This window comes from Podarcis bocagei (assembly GCF_964188305.1).
Source record: "Podarcis bocagei genome assembly, chromosome: Z".
In the NCBI taxonomy this organism is placed as follows: domain Eukaryota; kingdom Metazoa; phylum Chordata; class Lepidosauria; order Squamata; family Lacertidae; genus Podarcis; species Podarcis bocagei.
In genome coordinates, this window is record NC_138140.1 from 42,689,421 (window position 1) to 42,700,911 (window position 11,491).

An 11,491-nucleotide genomic window follows, 5' to 3' on the forward strand; every position below is an offset into this window, starting at 1 on the left:
AAATGCAGGGTTTTCCAATAAGCAGTACATTAGGAGTCTAATGGGATTCCTATCTGTCTAATTTTGTTCTCAATCCTCCTTAATCATCCTGATGATTGTTATTGAGCTAACATGGCCACAAGAAGACTATTCGGTTCAGATCTGTAATGCAGCTACAAACAAAACTTAAATGCTATAATAATAATAATAATAATTTATTATTTGTACGCCGCCCATCTGCCTGGGTTTCCCCAGTCACTCTGGGCAGCTTCCACAAAGACCAAAAATACACTAAGATATCACACATTAAAAACTTCCCTGAACAGGGCTGCCTTAAGATGTCTTCTGAATGTCAGGTAGTTGTTTATCTCTTTGACATCTGGTGGGAGGGCGTTGCACAGGGCGGGCGCCACTACCGAGAAGGCCCTCTGCCTGGTTCCCTGTAGCTTTGCTTCTTGCAATGAGGGAACCGCTAGAAGGCCCTCGGTGCTGGACCTCAGTGTCCAGGCAGAACGATGGGGGTGGAGACACTCCTTCGGGTATACTGGGCCGAGGCTGTTTAGGGCTTTAAAGGTCAACACCAACACTTTGAAGTGTGCTCGGAAACGTACTGGGAGCCAATGTAGGTCTTTCAAGACCAGTGTTATGTGGTCTCTGCGGCCACCCCCAGTCACCAGTCTAGCTGCCGCTTTCTGGATTAGTTGTAGTTTCCAGGTCACCTTCAAAGGTAGCTCCACGTAGAGTGCATTGCAGTAGTCCAAGCGGGAGATAACTAGAGCATGCACCACTCTGGCAAGACAGTCCGCGGGCAGATAGGGTCTCAGCATGTGTACCAGGTGGAGCTGGTAGACAGCTGCCCTGGATACAGAATTGACCTGTGCCTCCATGGACAGCTGTGAATCCAGAATGACTCCAAGGCTGCGCACCTGGTCCTTCAGGGGCACAGTTACCCCATTCAGGACCAGGGAGTCCTCCACACCAACCCGCCCCCTGTCCCCCCAAAACAGTACTTCTGTCTTGTCAGGATTCAACCTCAATCCATTAGCTGCCATCTATCCTCCAACTGCCTCCAAGCATGCACACAGGACCTTCCCCACCTTCACTGGTTCTGATTTGAAAGAGAGGTAGAGCTGGGTATCATAGCAGCCATGTTTTAATTTCTAAAAGCCTTTGGTTTATTTCTAGACAAAGAATAGCCGGGGGGGGGGGAATTTCAGAGGAAAACTGATTGAAGTCTTTCGGTAGCCTGGTTGAAGGCATTTATTCAAACTGGGATACCATGCACTTGTTGTGTTGAACAGTAGTTGAGGGCGTTGAATACCCTCAGGGCTGCTGGAACATACTGGTTCCCTTTGGAATAATGGAAATGAGTGATCACTGACACACTACTTTTTGCAGCATTAATAGCAAATTTTCTGCAGGTTACCCAGCCAGACTTATAGTGGATATAAATGCCCAGGTATTTAAATCACTTAACTTGCTCAATGGTATTTCAGCTGCTTATACGCCATGACTTTGTGAAGACCCATGTTTTTTGACTTCTCGAAAGTTAAGTGAGTTTATTACCCTTGCAATACAGCAAAAAGTAGAGCAATTAGCATTTTAGACCTATTTGTAAGTGTGAAAGTACCAACGCATCGAACATGGACGACCCTGTTAGAGGCAGCTCCACAGTTTATCTTGGTTTTTGTTAGTTAGTATTTTAGCATTTTAAAAGCTTTGTTTTTAAATGCCTGAGTTTGCTGGGCTGCAGTAAAGCAGCAGCTGCATTTTATCCAGTGGCTGCCCACCTCTCCTTTTGAGGATTCACTTAACAGGCCATCTTTTATCTGCTTTAGCTGCTGCAAGCCCAAATCTATAGTAGGAGTCATCCTCTGCTTTTAAACAATTATATACAGTGGTACCTTTGGTTGCGAACGGAATCCATTCCAGAGGCCTGTTCGCAACATGAGCAGAACGCAACCCGTGTCTGCGTGGGTCACGATTCGCCGCTTCTGCACATGCGTGTAACGTCATTTTGCGCGTCTGCACATGCGTGAGCGGCAAAACCCGAAAGTAACCCTTTCCAGTACTTCCAGGTCCCCGTGGGACGCAACCTGAAAGCATGCAACCTGAAGCAAACGTAACAAGAGGCATGACTGTATTTCAGCTGCCTGTGCCTTGTGAGAGGTGCCTCCTCACACTGCCCCACAGGGGGCTGGGAAGAAAATGCCCCCAGCCTTAGTGGCCCAGCAGAGACTGGCCAGAGGTGAACGTGAGGCCAGCACCTTATGTTGGGTGGCAGCAGCAGGTGCTACAAGGCCTGCACAGCGGAAAGGCTCCCCTTCAGCTCCCAGGCAGACTTTGCACACAGCAAGCACAAGAAAGGCCAGCACAGTGCCTGCCAGCCTGGTCTCCCACTTCTCTGTCCATTCCCAACAGCAAAGATTGGTCTGAAGGGGGACAGTCAGTTAGGTTACCCTAAAAAAGCTGTTTGTGAATCCCTCCCCCCCCCCCCCAGCCAGGCCTCAAAGCCTCAAGCACTTTTCAAACTAGCTGGCTGGGTTCTCTTACCCACTTGCTTGCTTACTCATGTTGTAAACAAAAATTTGCCCTTTTCCCTTATGGGATATCCAAGAGCCCATATAGAGTCCTTACGTATGTTCCCTATTGGTAGGAGAAAATAACAGAGGCCAACCAGAGAATATTGAAAAGCAGCTAGTAAGCCTGATCTTTATTGATCTGTTGCAACGGGATCCTCACTCACCCCACACAAGAGGGAGGAGGAACCCCGAACAATGGCATGCAAGGCCTTATATCGACTTTTGAAATTGCCACCCTGTAGATCAAGACGACTCCCAGAAACATCATACATCACAGAAGGGGTGTAACCTAAGACCACCCCCCAGATACATCATACCTACATCACAGAAAAGGCGGTCTAAAATAGAAATTTGAATGTTGTTTTTCCTGTTTGCCAGGTTATCTGATTGCCTTTCCTGATAGTCTGTCACCCATTAAAATGCTGATTACTCAATTCCTGAGACAATAGGAAGGCTCCCCGACCCCCCCTCCCTTCTTGCAGGGAAAACATTTGGTCAGTTTGGGAATCAAAATGGTTTCAGGTCGGTCTACCTGCGCTGATCTATGTACGTGCTTGGTTGGTACACTTACAAACTTTACCATGTATCTAAGACCTCAAAAAAGGGACGTGGGTGGTGCTGTGGGTTAAACCACAGAGCCTAGGATTTGCCGATCAGAAGGTTGGCAGTTCGAATCCCCGCGATGGGGTGAGCTCCCGTTGCTCGGTTCCTGCTCCTGCCAACCTAGCAGTTCAAAAGCACGTCAAAGTGCAAGTAGATAAATAGGTACCGCTCTGGCAGGAAGGTAAATGGCGTTTCCATGCACTGCTCTGCTTCGCCAGAAGCGGCTTTGTCATGCTGGCCACATCACCTGGAAGCTGTACGCCAGCTCCCTCGGCCAATAAAGCGAGATGAGTGCCGCAACCCCAGAGTCGGCCACAACTGGACCTAATGGTCAGGGGTCCCTTTACCTTTTAAGACCTCAAAATTCCTATCACACTCATCTCCTGGCAACCAGCACCCCCTGGCCAGCCCCAGAGGTACCATTCACTTGGGGAGCTTGTAGCCGGGCTGCTACAACAAACAGCTGTGCAAGCGGGGGGGGGGCAGAGATGCAAGAGGGCATCAGAGGAGGGAGGGAAGGAAAGAGGGACAGAGGCTAGTGTTGCTTGCGTCACCCATGACCATCCTTCAAAGCACCCCGCCCCAAGGTGCCACTGCACACTGAATGAAACCACTGCTTTAAGGATTGCAAAGCTCAAAACACACTTTTTAATAAACACGCACGTGTTCGCTCGGAAGCCTGCAACGGCCTTCTGAGACGCCAGAGGGCGCTGCCGTCTTTTGACGGCACTTCCGCGTATGTACCCGGGAGGCCATCTAGCACCGTTTCCTGACGCCGCCTCTTTCCCCCATCAGCCTCTGCGCCGCTTCCTCTTCCTCTTTTCGCTTGTAGCCATTGTGGTGAGCGGTTCGTGGTGCTTCAGTATGGTAAGTTAATCCGTTGCCATCCTCCGCTGGGGCAGCTTTGCTAACCATCCCCATGTCACCCCGCGTAGAATTAGTGTGAAACGCCCATCCTCGTCCAAACCCCAGAAGTCTAGTAGCTATTTGGGGGAGGGGAAGGGTTCCCTGATATCCTGGTTCGTTCATTGCAAGGGGAGGCGGGGGGAGCCCAGTACAAAATAGATGGGAGGGAAAGGACGGCAGGCCCAATATCCCATAATATTTTTATCTTCACAACAACCCCGAGAGGTAGGTTGCACTCCGAGAGATTGAGGAGCTCGCCGTGTAAACTTTTGGGCTGAGTTGCCTCCCCTTCGCCCCAACTGCGCTATTAGAATTGGCGGCACATCACGCAACTCCAGACGGTCACAGCTTCCCCAGAAGGATCCTAGTGCTGTAGTTTGCTTAGGATGCCTGAGCCTTGCTTGAGACCCCTGTTCCCCTCGGAGAGCTTTTATTCCTAACGTGGTTTAAACAACTCCCAGCAACCTTAGCAAACCCCAGCTCCCGAGATTCTTTTTTGGGGAAGACCCGACCGCTTCATTCAGCATAGCAGGGCTGTAAATATGTAGTGCAGAAAGGGAATCCCTCCCTGGTCTAACAGTGGAGCCTAATAGGGAACCTATGGCCCTCCAGATGTTGATTATTGGCATCTTCTACCGCCTCTGAGCATTGGCGTTGAGCCCCCAATAGGAAAAGGTGGGATATAATAATTAAAACTCCTTATTTTTTCTTTCCAACCTGCCAGTCTTCCCACAAAACTTTCAAAATCAAGCGGTTTCTTGCTAAGAAGCAGAAGCAGAACCGGCCCATTCCGCAATGGATCCGCATGAAAACTGGCAATAAAATCAGGTATGGGGATTGCCTTCCAGGCATGGAAACTGGGGTCCTGCTGGAGCATTTAGCTCCCTTGGACTTTTTGTGGATGGGAAATACCCACTCCTGGTGGTTTATCATTCATCTGCTTTGGAATACTGCATCATGCTTGCACTTCCTGGTGTAAGTGTACTCAATGGAGAATCCTGTCCCCTACAAACTTATATGCTAATTGATTCTTTACCACGGGCATGATCTTTCTGAAAGCGCTGGATGCTATCCTTTGCCCATAAGGAAAGCAGCCATGAGTTTCTTTCTTGGCTGATTGAACAGTAAATGCCACAGTGAACTCTCTTTAGTGCTTTCCTTTTATTGGCAACAGGACTTTCTGTTGGTTGGTTGAACTTCCAGCTTACATCTTTTGTTCGTTTTCTAACCTTCACATGAACCTTTTACTGCAGTGGTCCTGCCACAAATACATGGAGAGCCTGGCCGGGGGAGGGGTCAGAAGGGGCCATCCAAGATACTGTGCAACCTTCGCAGAGGGAAAGGCCCGCTGCACAGAGACGCAGGGGGGTTGGGGTTCTGGGGGTTTCCTGACTTCGCATGATTTTGCCTTTGTACATGGACTCCCAGAACCAACCCCTTGTGTGACTTGGCAGGCCTGCTATATTTGAAGGTCTCTATTGACATACCCTAGAACCTCAGCGTTAAAGGGTCCATTCTTACTCAGTTTTTCCCAGATCTTTTGTGTGTGTGTGTGTGTTTTCTTGCTACAACACTTTCTCTTCCTACTGTTTCTTTTTACGCCTCCTTTGAGCATGATGGGTTTTCCATACCTACCCACTAGCTATAATTTGGCTGTGGTGTTGGAATCATTGAGCATTGTCTCCAATATCAGCTGTTCAGAGGTGAGTTTTCCAGATAAAGTGTGTTCCCAAAGCAGGCTGCAATTACAGTGCTTCATTCTGTGGGAGCACTGCCATGTCCCTGCTGAGAGCAATTCTGTTACTTAGGAATCGATCTCACCTGTTCTGGTGAAATCAGACTCCCTTTTTAGCAGTGACAGGTGTGCAAGGAAAGCTCCGAACAACATGAACACTTCCAGTGAAAATGACCAATGGAAGCTTTTTCTAGGGGAAATGCCTCTATGGTTGTGAATAAAGGGCTGTGTTTTTATTAGGCCAGGTTCTATCAGTGAAAGATAATTCAGAAGTCCCATCTTTCCAGCCCTCTCAAAAGGAATTAAAATCAGAATTTATGTTGTGCAATAATAAGGAATGCTTTCCCCACAAAAACAAGCCATGAAGACTTTCAGTGGCTAGAACTACTGATTGATAACTCCATCAGTACAACTCTGTCCACAGCTTGGTGCCACTGCTGCATGGACAAAGGTAGTAGTCAGTGATGCGTAATGTGTGCATATTTTTTTGCCTTCTTGCCATACCTTTTCCCAAAGCCTGCTACACACATGTGTGCCATTCTCCAAACACCCGTAGTTTCTTTGTGGTTTGCCAGACCCCAAAAGCTGATGTTTTAGACTCATTTTTAAGTTCACACCAGTTGACATTGGTTCAGATTTCTAATAGGTAAGTCAAAAGCTTTAGTTAAAATTCACCCACACCCATTCAATTAAGTAGGCTGGTACTTAAGAGCCTCTGCTACAGGAAGGGGAATTGTTAGCTTAATTAGGATGGAAAAGGAAGGTAATCACACAAGTAGTATTTTTAAAATATTTAAATTCTAAGTTTAGAATTTAAACTTATTTTCTCCCATAATGTAAAACTATTTTGGTTAAAAATTATAATTTTGTTAGAATAGGAAATGCAGCAGTACTCAGTGCATAGGGTTTTGGGTATGTGCATGTGTGTTTAAGTACCTTCTGAATTATTGAAATTATCTCACATATATAGTACAATATTAATATGTGCTCATGTGAGAGGGAGCAGGGGAGCACAAATGGCTCTGGGAAAGTCACACTTTCCCTCTGCTAACAGCTGTGGGTCCCTTTGAAAAGTGCCATATGCAATTTGCAAAGGGGTGGCCGGTTCACTTGCTTACTATTTGCTTAACACAGCCTGGGATTTTGGTCTGCTGGAGAGACAGAGCTGTGCCTTGCTTACTAATCATGTCCCTTTTGTTCTAGGTACAACTCCAAAAGGAGACACTGGAGGAGGACGAAGCTCGGCCTGTAAAGAGAAGCAGCTCCAATCTTCCCGGCACAACCCTGAATCTTCCACAAACTCTCAAGCGCCAGAATGGTCTCTTCCTACCAACCTGCCACATTATCAGGGCTGGAATTCTGTCTTGTGCTGTGCAGTCTCCCCCCTTTGTAAAAATATTTGTTATTACAAATATTAATGAATTAAAAACTGAAGGATGAAAAGCATTGTGTTAGCGTATGTCTTTTGGTTCTCAGTCCCATGCGTACTGGCTGAATTCTTGTTGCCAGTAGAGAGAAGCTCATTAATAAATATGAGATTCCACATAGTCTAGCGAATTAGCAACTTCTGGTTGGATTTACTGTTTATACTTGCTACACACAAGGGGAGCTGGCAGCAGTACAAAAGGCTAATAGCTGTGAAATTGGCATGTATTGCATTGAAGGCTGAGAATTTCCAACTGGGTCTTGGTGGGTGAATAGTTTGAAACAAGCTGGCAAAAAAAAAAAAAAAACCCAGTGACAATCGCCGTCCACGGCTGGAAGTGGGATTGGAATGCCATTGGCTTTGGCTAAGGAAGTACCAAGCAAAAGCTGGAAATGGGGGCAGAAATGCGTAGAGGTGGGATAGAGCACCTCAGATGTAACCAGTAAAGAACCAAAAAAAGGGAAGAGTTTTGAAAAGCCATGGAGTAGATGTGAGCTTGAACCAGAGAACTTTTAGCATGCAACACCTGTGCTGTACCAGTGAATTTCAAACCCTTGCCAAAAACTCTTGGGAGAATCTGAGAAGAACACTGCAAGGACAAGCTGAGGCAGGGGATTATGTGAATTATATAAAATACTTTATATGATATACAAGAAAGTACTCTCAAAATTCTGGTGATCCAATTCAGGCATGGGAAACAAAGCTTTCTGGGTGCTGCTGAACTACAACTCCCATCAGCCCTATGGCCAATGGTCACAGATGATGGGAGTTGTCATTCAGCAAGATCAGGAGAGCCAAAATTTCCCAACCTCTGCTCTTCTAATAAGGGCTTTTTTAAAGGCTTCCAATTCACTTTGGTGGAGAACACATACACACACACAAAATAATGCATTCACAGGCATGCACTCAGAAATTTAATATCTGGCCACAGAAATAACATTTCTTAATCCTCATGATTTTTCCACTTGGTAATATTTTTGGTGTTGATGTAATTTACAAATCTAAACTCTTTAAAACCTCCAGTGGGACTTCACGGTATTGCCTGTGGAGTTATCAATGGGTCCTCAAACTTTTTAAAGGGGGCCAGTTCACTGTCCCTCAAACACTGTCAGTGGCCTGGATATTTTTTTAAAATGCATTATTTATGCGGAAGTCGCTCCCCTATTTTTTACTCAGAGTAAACCCATTGACATGAGTGGCCATGCCTAACCTGGGTCCATTCATTCCAGCGGGCCTGCCCTCTGCATAAAAGTTAAGTTGCCATCACGTTCCACCAAAGCGCAACAACTCCTGGGTAAGTGCGCACCACGCCACAGTCACAATATTGTGACAGGTCTCTGCGTGCATAATCGCTGGCTCTGTGCAAGCGCCACACAAATCTTGCAACAATCATCCCCTCTGCTTTGCCGTGGGGAGACTGAGAGCAGTCCCGCACCTGAGGCCTAAGCCCAGTTACCTGCAATGGCGGCAGTGCCTCTTCCTCATATCCTACCTGCCCAGAAAGGGGTTGTGGCCGGCGCAGTGGCATCGGGGAGGAGGAGAAGCAGCAGGAGCAGCAATGGCAGAAGAGGAGGAGGAGGCCAAGGGGAAGCCAGGCGCCCTTGCCAAGTACACACTGTCGCCATGGGGAAAGCCCCATTCAGGTGCTGGAAGCGGGAGCACAGCCTCCATTCTGCTCCGTGCCGTCACCTCTCCTGCATGCAAATCCAAACGACGCGGCTTCAGATTCTGAAGCCATGCCAGCATCACTGCCTGCCCAGAAGCTGTGCCAGCGTCACGGAAGTCAGTCCCCGTGCAGCAAGGTGTCCACAGTGGGCGGGGACTGATCAAGCAGGTGGCAGAGTCCGTGGGCCAGAATTACAAGCCAGGGGGGCTGCATCCGGCCCCCGGGCCGTAGTTTGCAGACCCCTGGAATTAGCTCTCCCCACCCTGCCTGGATTGGCTCAATATATTTTAAAAGAAAACATAACCTGATTCTATTAAAACTTATTTTGTATTTCTCAAATAGCATTTAGGGGAAGAAAGAATAAAAAGGCTGGTTGAACTCTGTAGGTTCTCAGAAGGCAATCAATGCATCTTGTCAATATTGTACTGTTAAGCAGAGTAAACAGTGGAGAGGCTGCTGTACAAGGAAATAGCTTTCTGGTTTCTGTTGAGCTTGTAAGTTTTGTATTTACAGTGCCAGGAGATTTAACTGTATAAAGAAAGCAATGACGACAACAAAGGAACAAAACACAAGGTCTTTGAGACACAGCATGGAACACCACATGCCAAACGTGATGGACCTAAATCAGGGGTCCCCAAACTAAGGTCCACAGGCCAGTTAAGGCCTGAGGGACTCGTTTATCTGGCCCGCAGCGACCCCTGCTGCCGCCGCCCGCTCTTATCAGCACTGCGCTGCGCGGCTGCCCACTTCCGGGTCGGAGGAGCACCGAAAATAGTTTGTGCGTATGTGCAAGCATTATTTGCGCACGTGCAAGCGTTATTTCCGGTGCACATCCATGTCGGAGGAGGCCCGTGCACGTGTGCACAAGCTATTTCTGGTGCTCCTTTGACCCAGAAATAGCGTGTGCGCATGCGTAAGGACACATGCTCCCCCGCCCTCCAGCCCAACGCATGCTCAGCACTGGAGACACTGGCCCGAGGTGCGGTAAGTTTGCTGACCCCTGATCTTAATAAATCACATATGCCATATTGTAGGTGGAAATGTATAAATTAAATTCTGACAGAATTAAATGGGTAGTTAAAGATGAAGAATGATAAATAATGATGTACTCCCTCTTCAGCCTAGATCTCCTAGCCGACTTTGGAGTTAAGTCTGATGTTAACCAGTTCCAGTTTGTAAAGATGTGTGCTGGCTTATTGGATCGGAAGAACAGGAAAATGGGCAAATTTAAGAGTGCATTAATGTATGACCTAGAGAGCCTTCCAGATGAAGTGTGCTTACATTGAAAATAGGTACTGGAGGCAAGTCTCTTGTTTCCTTCTGCCCCTCAAAGGTTTGTTTGTCTGGTACATCCTTTTGGGAAGAATGCAGCTCCCAAAACAACTAAATCACACAACAATCTGGTGTGTACATTGCTATTAGTTCATTTGGATAAGTATGTAAGAAGAGTCATGTTGGATCATCTAGTCCAGTGTTTCCCAAACTTGGGTTTCCAGCTGTTTTTGGACTGCAACTCCTATCATCCCTATCTAGCAGGGGTGATGGGGATTGCAGTCCAAAAACAGCTGGGGACCCAAGTTAGGGAAAAACTGACCTAGTTCACCTAGGTCCAGCATCCTGTTCTCACAGTGGTCAACCACCCAAGTTGGTGATCACCACTGCCTCCTGCAGATGGAGCTGTGGTCTAAACCACTGAGCCTCTTGGGCTTGCTGATCAGAAGGTCGGCAGTTCTAATCCCCACAATGGGGTGAGCTCCCATTGCTCTGCCCCAGCTCCTGCCAACCTAACAGTTCAAAAGCACACCAGTGCAAGTAGATAAATAGGCTGGAAGGTAAACGGCGTTTCCGTGTGCTCTGGCACTTGTCACGGTGTTCCATTGCACCAGAAGCGGTTTAGTCATGCTGGCCACATGACCCAGAAAGCTGCCTGTGGACAAACACCAGCTCCCTTGGCCTGAATGAGCGCCGCAACCCCATAGTCGCCTTTGACTGGACTTAACTGTCCTTGGATCCTTTTCCTTTACCTTACTGCCTCCTGTGGGACCGAATTCCCATAGCTGAACTATATGCTGTGTGAAGGACTATTTCCTTTTAATGTGAGTGGGTGTGTCAGCAGCAGCAGTCTAGTGCCCTTGCCATTACTTTTCCTGATTCTGTTACATTTGCCTGAGTTGAGGGGTTAAGTTCCTTTCATTGTTAAATTAGTTCTCCTTTCTTGTTGAGCTGCTTGGATGTGCCCAGCTCCTAGCATTCTGCTAGGATTTAAGGTAAGGGCAACTAAGGAGGGGTTGATGTTGTTAGACTCCCTTCAGCTGCAGCCATCGTGACCACAGCAAATTGCTGTAATTTCCTATGTATTAGCAAACTCATCTATGAGTTCATATCCTTATGTAGCCAAAACGGCGCTCAAAGAGGGAGGGATCCGCTCAACTGAAGTTGCTTATAGAATCAGAGTTGGAAGGGACCATGAGGGTCATCTGCAATGCAGGGATCTTTTTGCCCAACGTGGGGCTCGAACTCACAACCCTGAGATTAAGAGTCTCATGCTCTTAATTATGAAGATTATTAAGGAAGGTAAAGGTAAAGGGACCTCT

General features: G+C 47.3%; 1 protein-coding gene and 1 long non-coding RNA gene across 2 annotated transcripts in view; one reads left to right on the forward strand and one right to left on the reverse strand.

The window, feature by feature from the left end:
• Positions 1-11,491, reverse strand: part of LOC308578607 — a 135,494-nt gene that overhangs the window by 3,978 nt on the left and 120,025 nt on the right. The window lies entirely within an intron of this gene.
• RPL39 (ribosomal protein L39) lies at positions 3,882-7,248 on the forward strand. Its single transcript, XM_081179098.1, has 3 exons — positions 3,882-4,031; positions 4,795-4,898; positions 7,009-7,248. Exons 1-3 carry the CDS (start codon positions 3,903-3,905, stop codon positions 7,055-7,057), a joined length of 282 nt encoding a protein of 93 aa, XP_081035224.1. The 5' UTR covers positions 3,882-3,902; the 3' UTR covers positions 7,058-7,248.

Bases quoted from the DNA above. Each gene is read 5' to 3' on its own strand.
- RPL39 (XM_081179098.1), top strand. From the start codon at position 3,903: ATGTACCCGGGAGGCCATCTAGCACCGTTTCCTGACGCCGCCTCTTTC. The intron at 4,032-4,794 runs GTAAGTTAATCC...CCAACCTGCCAG, and splicing joins GTTCGTGGTGCTTCAGTATG to TCTTCCCACAAAACTTTCAA. The intron at 4,899-7,008 runs GTATGGGGATTG...CTTTTGTTCTAG, and splicing joins AAAACTGGCAATAAAATCAG to GTACAACTCCAAAAGGAGAC.